Below are 10,132 nucleotides of genomic sequence, written 5' to 3'. Positions count from 1 at the left end.
AAAACAAATGTATGGTTACCAAGGGGGAAAGTGGGTGGGAGAGGGATAAATTAGGAGTTTGGGATTATCAGATACAAACTACTATGTCCTACTGTATAGCACAGGGAACTCAATTCAGTACCCTGTAATAAACCAAAAGAAAAGAATATGAAAAAGAATATATATATATACACATATATATGTCAAATTGAATCACATTGCTGTACACCAGAAACTAACACAACATTGTAAATCCACTATACGTCAATGAAAAAAGAAAAAAAGGAATTGGAGCAGCAGGAACATTCAATCTTAATGGCGGGAATGCACATGGTACAGCCACTTTGAAAGACAGTTTGGTAGCATCTTACAAAGCTAAACATACTCTTACCGCACAATCCAGAAATTGTGCTCCTTGGTATTTACCCAAAGGAACTGAAAACTATGTCCACACAGAAACTTGCACACAGGCTTTTATGGCAGCTCTATTCATAATTGCCAAAACCTGAAGCAAACAAGATGTCTTTCAGTAGATGAACAGATAAATTGTGGTACATCTAGACAATGAAATATTAGCACTAAAAAGAAATGAGCTATCAAGCCATGAAAAACATGGAGGAACCTTAAATGCATATTGCTAAGTGAAATAAGCCAATGTGAAAAAGCTTCATACTGTATGATTCTAACTATACACCAATTCTGGAAAAAGCAAAACTATAGAGACAGCAATAAGATCTGCGATTGTGAGGAATTGGGAGTGGGGGGAGGATGGGAAGGATATACAGGTGAAGCACAGAGGAGCTTTAGGGCAGTGAAAATACTCTGTATGATACCATAATGATGGGTACAGGTCATTATTCATTTGCCCAAACCCATAGAACATACAATACAAAGAATGAACTGTAATGTAGACTAAAATCCTTGGATGATAACGCACGTTCATCAATTGTAACAAATGTACCAGTCTCGTGGGGTGTTGTAACGGAGGAGGCTATGCATGTGGGATGTAGGAGGTAGATGGGAAATCTTTGTACCTTCCTCCCAATTTCGCTGTGAACCTAAAACTGCTCTAAAAATAGCCTAGATATAAAGACAAAATACAATAATGTCCTGTGGGATTTAAAACATATGTGCAAGTAAGTACCTTGCAACAATTGCATAAAAGGCAGTAGGGGGTAAGTGGGTTTGTGTTAGTCTGGGTCCTCTAGAAGCAGATGCACAGACTGGAGTAGCCATGCAGGAGATGCGTTAGGTCAAGACCTGTGAGGGGACATAGGGAGGGAGTTGGGGAAGGACAAGAGAGCTGTCAGGTCAAATTGTACATTCCATGTGCCTTTCAAGGGCATGTGGCACATTTACCAAGACTGACTGCATGTTGGGCCACAAAATATGTCAAATAATGGAAATCGTTCATATATGTTTTCTGGACACTGCAATTATGCTAGAAATTGATAACAAAGAAAAATCTCCCAAATGGCTGGACATTAAGCAATGCATTTCTGAAAAACGCATGTTCAAAAACATCATATTGGAAATAAAATATTTGTAATTGAAGGATAATGAAATATTACATATCTGGAATGCCAGAAGGAATGGAGTTTGTTGGGTTTTTTTACCTTTTATGCAGACAGTTTCAAACACATTAAAGTGTAATGGGACCCCTTGGTACTCTCTGTTATATTTTGCTGTGAACCTAAAACTGCTCTAAAAAATAAAGTCTATTTTAAAAAAATAAATAAACAGGGAATGGGACAGATTTGGTTCGTGGCCATTGTCTGTTGACCCTTGGTCTAAATTTTTAATATCCTACGAAGGATGGAGGAACATACAAAACTACACCAAAATACAGACAGTGGGAAACTCCACAGGACAATCTGGTTTCTTCATATATTAATTGGAAAGGAAAACAAAGAGAAGGGGGTGGGACGAATAGATTGAAAGAGACCTAAGAGGTATATCAATCAGTTGCAAAGTGTGGCTCTCACATGGATCCTGATTCAAACTGCAAAATATAAAAATTTTAAAAACTTTAGGATTATATAAACAACTGAAAATTTGAACACTGATTCGATGTTTAATGATTCAGGAAATATTGCTAACTTTTTAGGTATGATAACGTACTGTGGTTATATATTTTAAAAGCTCATCATTTGAGGTATGATGAAATTTTATGATGTGTAGGATTTGTTTAAAAATATTATGAGGGGGCTTCCCTGGTGGCGCAGTGGTTGAGAGTCCTCCTGCCGATGCAGGGGACACGGGTTCATGCCCCGGTCCAGGAAGATCCCACATGCCACGAGCGGCTGGGCCCGTGAGCCATGGCCGCTGAGCCTGAGCATCTGGAGCCTGTGCTCCGCGGCGGGAGAGACCACAACAGTGAGAGGCCCGCGTACCACAAAAAAAAAAAAAAAAAGAAATACATATATATATATATATATATATATATATGTATATATATATATTATGAGGGATTTAGCTCTGTATTTGGGGGAAGTGAATGGGGATATAGGTTTGTTCATGAATCAGTCACTGTTTAAGCTGGGTGATGATACATGGAAGTTCATCATGCTTTAACATATTTGAAATTGTTCACATACAAGTTAAAGCAAACAAACTCCACTATATTTCCCAGCCATATTTGCTTCTTCATCACCTGCAATTTCCTTACATTATTTTCCAGTTTATTATATACTTAAAGTGCACTTTTTTCAAACTAACTACATATATCTAATCTAGTCAGCTGTGGGATTAAATTTAGACAACACAACCCATCTTTTATAAAAATGCATTGCCACATTCTTTTTTTTTTTTTTTTTTGTGGTACATGGGCCTGTCACTGCTGTGGCCTCTCCCGCCGCGGAGCACAGGCTCCAGACGCTCAGGCTCAGCGGCCATGGCTCACGGGCCCAGCCACTCGTGGCATGTGGGATCTTCCCGGACCGGGGCATGAACCCGTGTCCCCTGCATCGGCAGGCGGACTCTCAACCACTGCACCACCAGGGAAGCCCCTGAGCCAACATTTTTTTCTTAATATTGTCATTCTTTATGCTTGAAGATCCAGCGGTTGAACCTGGACCAGGCCTAGGTATTTTTTATTTAAAGAGGCTTTTACCTTTTAATGAGAAAATGATCCATTTTAGGGGCTATTTGTATTAGCTCAACCACAAGGTTATAACTACCAATAATGAAAACTGTAGTAAATGATAATGTCCTTTCTAAAAAAAAAAAAAATACTGAAATTCTGTCTCTTTTTTTCTGCAGTAGATTAAATTACTGAGCTCTTACTACTGAGCAGACATTATGCTAAACACTTCACATACACTATTGCCCTAATTCTTAAAACAATCAAATGAGGACTGGAATAGCATCACCTCCATGGTGCCACTGCCACACTACAGATAAGGATACAGGGAAGGGAGTAAGTGGATGAGCTAGCCGAAAGGATCTTCCTTAGAGCCCAGCCTCTTACACATTATCCTGAATTGTTCATCTCTAATAGTTTTCTGTAAAATTGAGATGGTTCTACCTGGCCTAGACAGATCATATGTTTAGTTGTGAAGATTAAGTTAAACTTAAAATATTTTTGTAAACTGAAAAGAAATCAAATACTGTTCCCATAATGTTTGGGATATAACATCTTTCTGAGGCTGTGCAACTCTTTCTGCATTTTTCTGTACATGGTAGAATTTGAGGAGTTTAGATATGCTTAAGTCCAAAATTTGTATTCTGAACCCTTAAAGTTCCTGAAAGTGCCACATTTACCCCTTTTGGGGGGGAGAATAACAAATAAGAAATCATTTAGAAAAGAAAGAAGTTCATAAAATTCTTTGGATTGAATGTACATATATATCTCTCTATATATAATAGGACATGCAGTGCAGTTTTCCTGTTGTCCCAGAATTGTGGCTGAAAACAAAAGGCAATGAATCTATCTCCTTCTAAGCGCAGAGATGCAGCCTGAAATGGGAGTAACCACAGGGCACCTTCATTCTTAGCCCACTGAAAGGTGCCAAAGGAGAGAAATGGGCCCCCATCTTTTCCCACCTCCTCTTAGGAGGCTGAACATCCCTTAAGCCAGGAGACCTGCTAACCTACCTCTGGCTTTCTAGGAGGAAACAAACAAACAAACAAACAATAGGAGAGATGCCAGGATCTGCATACTGGGGGTGGTGGTAGAGTCTGTCAGATGGAGATGGTTTGCTTAAGTTTTCAATTCAAAGAAGTAGAAAAGTTGCAGTCTGCATGTGCCTTCACACCTGAGTTGGCCATGGGGAGATGAGATTGATGCCTCTAATCATGGCAGAAGAGGCAAACAGTGGGACAAAAAGGTGAGGATAGCAGAGAAATGTGGCAGGGTGTCACCTGGGGGTGCGGGGGTGCCCTGTGGAATATGTAGCCAAATTTCAAAGGGACGCTGGTGCCCGGGGAGCTTCCTTAGCAGGGCATCCTGGAGTCCCATAAGCAACAGCAATGGCCAGTGAGGAAGAAGACTACAGGTTTTCCTGGTCATGGCCTTTCCCCACCCCCCTCTGCTCTGCCCATCACCGGAGGAGCAGGTGCAGAGGAGACCGAGGGAGGTCAAAGAGTGTGAAGGGGGTGCCTGTTGCCCAGCCCTCACTTCCTCGGGCTGAGCTGCCAAAGGGAGGAAAATTTTGAGACGAACATGAGATTGAAGTTTTAAAATAAAGTGAAGTGAGTCTTAGAAATGAAAAGGAGACTAGTTGAAAAAGTGACAGTGATTGAAACATGAAGGCATGGAGCCAAGGTGTTAACAGATGTTTCCCAGTGGAAAAAGGGGGCCTGAAAAAACAAGGATTAGGTAGGTATCACAAAAAATTGCAATTTCATATATAGGTTATGTATATGTATATATAATAAAATGTATAATATATAACACGTAATAATATTATATATACAGACTCACATATTTAGGAAGGTGAGAAGTACTATAAATAGAGCCATGAAATTTATGAGGAGCCGTGGATTTACAAGGAGGGAGTGAGAACTTCAGGTTAGGGAATAGGGGAAGTTATATTGAGGAGGTGGCATATAGGATGAACCTTGAGAAATGGGTCGGGATTTGGGCAATACCTAGTTGGGAAACAGGAATTCGGGAGAAGGGAAGATCTTGTGCAAAAGGGGCAAAAATGGTACAGAACTGCTGCAGGGAAGTACAGAACTGGCCTGGAGGACCACTTTGGAGTCCCGATTGGCTGTGTGAAGGGGATGATACCGCAGTATGGGCAGTTTACATCAAATAGAGGTGGTGACTGAGGTCAATCGTGTTGGTCGTTAATAATCGCTGAATGAACGAATGAATGAATTGAAGAATGCAGTGACTGGAGCGCCAGGCGATGTAGCCTCTCTTCTACGAACTAAGCAATGAACGAATGACGTAGGCAGAAATCATTGTGTTTCAGGAACATTACTAAATATCCTCATTGCCACTCTTGGAAGAATTAGCCTCGGCTAGAAGATTTGACCGAAGTACATACCTCTCTACGGGGCACACTTCCGCCTCTGAAGGTACTTCCTTCTGGCAACCCTTGGTTGACCCCCAACACATGCTGAGGGCTACTTTCTACCCCTAGGTTCCTTCTGGCATTTGTAATTTCCAATCCACTTGGGCCATTTTTGCTCTTTGGAAGCCGTTTCTGGGGGGACTATGAGAAGAGACAGACCGTTTAAGATGCCCAGGATCCGAGGGACGCGGGTTCCCTGGAATCGCCCATTCTAACCAAGAAGACGCGCGCCTGACTGACGTCCTGCTCCGGGTGTTGCCGGCGTCTGTTCTTCGCCCTCCACGCGACCAGGGGGCGCGCTCGGCCTCCGGCCCAGCTAGTTCGCAGCCGCACGCCGTCCCTCCCCGCGCCGGGCTAGGCCACATCCTCGGACCCAAAGACCGCGTCAGAGTTCCACGTCGACCAATTAGAACTGTCCATGTACTAGCGGGGGCGCGGCTGCCGAGGCAAGAGGAAGATGGCGGCGGGGGCGAGGTGAGGTGTTGGCAGTAGAAAGGGGTTCGGGTGCGGGGGGCGGGAGAACGCGGAGAGATGGCCCGCGCCGGCTGCAGGGCCGGATGAGAAGCGGTCGCGCCGCGGGTGTAGGAGAGAGGAGGGCGCCCGGGCGCCACGAGAGTATGACGGGGCTGTACGAGCTGGTGTGGCGGGTGCTGCACGCTCTGCTCTGCCTGCACCGCACGCTCACCTCCTGGCTCCGTGTTCGGTTCGGTACCTGGAACTGGATCTGGCGGCGCTGCTGTCGGGCCGCCTCCGCCGCGGTCCTAGCGCCGCTCGGCTTCACGCTCCCCAAGCTCCTGGTTGTCGGCAGGAACGGCAGGAACCGCCGTCACCACCGGCATCCGCGCGGGGGGCCGACCCCGGCCGCCGCCCACCCGCGGCTACGCTGGCGCGCGGACGGCCGTTCCCTGGAGAAACTGCCTGTGCACATGGGCCTGGTGGTCACCGAGGAGGAGCAGGAGCCCAGCTTCTCGGACATCGCAAGCCTCGTGGTGTGGTGTATGGCCGTGGGCATTTCTTACATTAGCGTCTACGACCACCAAGGTGAGACCGGGAGCGGGTAGGGCGGCCGGGGCATCTCCGGCCGCGGGTACCGCGCATCGGGCAGGTGGCCCCGGGGCGCGTCGCTCGGCACAGCCATCCCGGCTCCGCGAGTTACCTCGTCCGGAGGCCCTTAAGTGCAAATTATGGTGCTGGCGCTTTCGAGGAAGGGAGGTAGGCTTAATTGGACACCTACTAAGTTCCTGAATTCGGTTCAGTCGCCTTCTACATATTTAAAAATATTTCTTATTCGTTATAATGTTCCACTAAGGTGGCTGATGTTTCTGTACCCTTGTTTCACAAATGAGGGAGCTGAGATAACAACATTCATTGATTTGTCCAAAGTTAGAGAGGTAGTAATAGGAGGATTGAAATTTTAGCCAGTCTGTGCCTTTCCACAGATTTACCTTTTTGTTACACCGCAGTGGTTCTTCAGAGAGGCTCAAGGCACTGTTCTTGAGTCACAGCAGGCTGTGGAGGATTTATGCATAAGCTCAGTGGTTGGGGACAGGTGGCATTTGAAGTGAGTTTATGAAGAGTACGTGAGAGACTGGATAGACAGAAAGGAAAGTGGTCACCGTCTGTCTTCGGAAGTCTAGGATGTTGTGCGATCCTTAATCCTCAGGGGCCAACACAGTACTTGTCCTCCCATAAGTTTTGGTTGAGGAAATTTTCACTGTAGGGAATTTTTGTAGGTACAAGACTTCAACATTGTTCGCGTAGCTACAAACCTAAAGCACAGTGCTAGGCATATTCCTTGGATGTTTACATTTAATTTCATGGATTCTCAGGCTTGTGGGGTGGAGGGTAGACACACTCACATGAGTGGCATGGGTAGCAATAAATGTTGGGAGTTAGTAACCGCTGTGAGAAGGGGGAAGAGAAATTCTCATTGGAGAAACTTGAGAAGTTCCTGCAGAGGAGATGGCGTTTAAGCCGGATGTTGAAGAATGAATAGGAGATCAGGTTGGGGAAGGCTCTAGATGTCATGTTTGGGTTTCAGTCAAATCCTGAAGGTAATGGTATTTCCTTAAAGGTAAGAATGATTTAGGAGTATTGGTATGAAGGAAAGAAAACTAGTGTTTTAGGCTCTGTTCAGTACCTTAAATTACTGGTATGCTCACAGAAGCTACAACTTGATTTTTAATCTTTAAGTCTTTGTTAGACAGGCAGGTTTAAGTGTGACATTTTGTCAGAAAGGTTAGGTTGAGGTCAGACAGCACCTCTTGCAGGCTATTAGAGTAATCTTTGGTTGACTGATTGCCTTCCTTGCAGCCAGCAAGGAATATGGTGACTCATAGCCTGTTATCATCAAATGAAAATTTACCCTGAAAGGTAAAGTTTAATATACTCAGGAGCTGACATTTTATGGAGCTTGCCAGGACAGTAGAAATCACAAGACTGTTATAAGGTGATGCATTCTTTGCTTAAGCAATGCAGCAGAAACGTTGGGGGAAAAAAAAGTAAGTGAAGCAGAAACGGAAATTAATTAAAGCTGTTGAGCAATGTGGTGAATTCACTTTAAGTGAGTCACTTATATCCAGGGCATTCTTTTAAAGCAAGTACCTTTACCTTCTAGTAGAGAAGGAAAATGAATAGTTGAATAGTTTAAATTGGTGGCTGCCTACGAACGCAGATTATAATATTGCCACACTTCCTTGTTCTGGCAATTCCTGTTCTTAAATTGCTGAAGTGATTCAGAAATAGCCTGTGTCATATTCACTAAAAGAAAAATGATTGGTAATGAAAAGGAAGAAGTCAAGCTAAGCAAAAGGAGTTGTACGGAGCATTTTCAGTGCATGGACTCAAGAGCATTTTGTGTCTACTGGAAAAGCAATTTCAGTTATTTTTTAAGGGATTAAGGTTAATTTCATTGTTTGAAATAAGAGGCTTTCAATTTATTCATCCTTGGTTTTGACTGATTGATTCGTTCATTTAACAGGTGACAGATTGGGTGTGTGTTAAGTACCAGATACTGTTCTAGGCATGAGAGTGCCCCAGTGAAAAAAAACAGGCAAAAATTCCTACTCTCATGGAACTTACATTTTAGTGGAAGTCTGACAAATATTATAAATGAGTAAAATGTATTAGATCATAAAAGCAAACAGGAAAAATAAAGCAGGGGACGTGGAGAGGAATGTTGAAAGTCAGTGGTGGAGTAGGGGGTGCAGTTTTAAACAGAGTGGCCAAAGAAAGCCTCCGTGACTTTCCATGACTTTTGAGTAGACCTGAAAGAGGTGAGTGATCAAGCCATGTGGATATGTGAGAAAAATTATTCCTTTTTCAGGGGAACTGTAAATACTTAAGCTATATTCGGTTTCCCCAAACTTTCACTTAAACCTATTTCTATGTAAATATTTAACTGATTTTAAAAATCCTATTGACATACTCTTAAACGTCAATTTATTGAGTACCTACTGGGATACAAAGAAGTAGAAGAAATTGTCTCAAAGAGTTTATACTCAAGTTAGGGATAGTTACTAAAAATTAATGCAAGCTAATATATAAATGCTAGTGAATGGAAGAGACTTTAAGGAGAAAAAAAGAGAAAAATCCCTGAGGAGCAAGGTAACCTCCATATGTCCATAGGAGGTGACATCTGAGATGGGCCTTGCAAAAATAGGTAGAATTTGGATTAGCATAATCAGTACAGTGTTCTTTGTGTGTGCGTGTGTGTGACAGAGAGAAAGAGAGAGAGAATGGGGAATTCCCCATTGGCAGCATTCCCATTAGAGTAGATTGAACAACAGCATCGAGCAGTGTGTTGGGATCAGTAAATATAATAGGTAAGTTTACATAATGAAAGGTTGAGAAATGAAGTAGGATGAAGGCTTGGCCACCTGTTCTGGTTATCTGTAGCTTTGTAGCCTACTCCAAAGCATAGTGTTTTAAAACAGTGTATGAGTTGACTCGGTTCAGGTGGACAGTTCTTCCTTGGGGTTGGTTCTACTCACAAGGTTACAGTCAGGTAGCAGCTGGGACATAAAGGCTTCTTATCATACATATAGTGCCTGGTTTGTGATGGCTGGAATAGATGAGGACAGGTTGGTCATCTGTCTTCACACGGCTAGCTTAAGTTTCCTCATTTAATAGTGGCCTTGGGGTAGTCATACTTCTTTTATAGGCGTTCCCAAAGAATTAGCCAAAGGTCAAAGCTGCAAGACTTCTTATGACCTAGCTTAGGAGATCATACAGTGTTACTTCTGCTGTATTCTCTTGGTCTGAGAAGTCACAGGTCTGCCCCAAATCACAAAAATGGAGAGGTAGACTTTACCTCTCGATGAGAAAATGGCTTATGCAGCAGGAGTCGGGGCTGGGGCTGGTGGCAGCCATCTAGGAGATAAGCTACTGTACCACCTTCCATTTTCCCCTGTCTTGTACCCCTTAAACTCCCAAATTTGTATTTAAATCAGTGTTCATTCTAATTATAGTTGGATTTAGATTATATTTAATTCTTAAACTAAAAAAAAATCCACTGATATTTACCTTGGTTTGACTCTGCCAACAGACTGATCTTTTCATTTTCATCTACCTGCACTCTTTCTTGATTATAATCAAGAATTTCTGCAAGTAATAATTTCATCTGTCAGAAA

General features: G+C 43.2%; 1 protein-coding gene across 1 annotated transcript in view; it reads left to right on the top strand.

Annotated features, from left to right (window-relative positions):
- Positions 1 to 5,983: 5,983 nt before the first annotated feature.
- NUS1 (NUS1 dehydrodolichyl diphosphate synthase subunit) overlaps positions 5,984 to 10,132 on the top strand; it is a 28,553-nt gene continuing 24,404 nt past the window's right edge. Inside the window, exon 1 of the mRNA XM_082634113.1 lies at positions 5,984 to 6,542. Within this exon, the coding sequence (XP_082490239.1) occupies positions 6,059 to 6,542 (484 nt within the window). The 5' untranslated portion in view covers positions 5,984 to 6,058. The remainder of the gene's footprint in view (positions 6,543 to 10,132) is intronic.

Source organism: Mesoplodon mirus, assembly GCF_964341445.2.
Source record: "Mesoplodon mirus genome assembly, chromosome: 10".
In the NCBI taxonomy this organism is placed as follows: Eukaryota; Metazoa; Chordata; class Mammalia; order Artiodactyla; family Ziphiidae; genus Mesoplodon; species Mesoplodon mirus.
The sequence above is the reverse complement of the archived record's forward strand: the minus strand, read 5'-3'. Positions and strand labels throughout refer to the sequence as shown.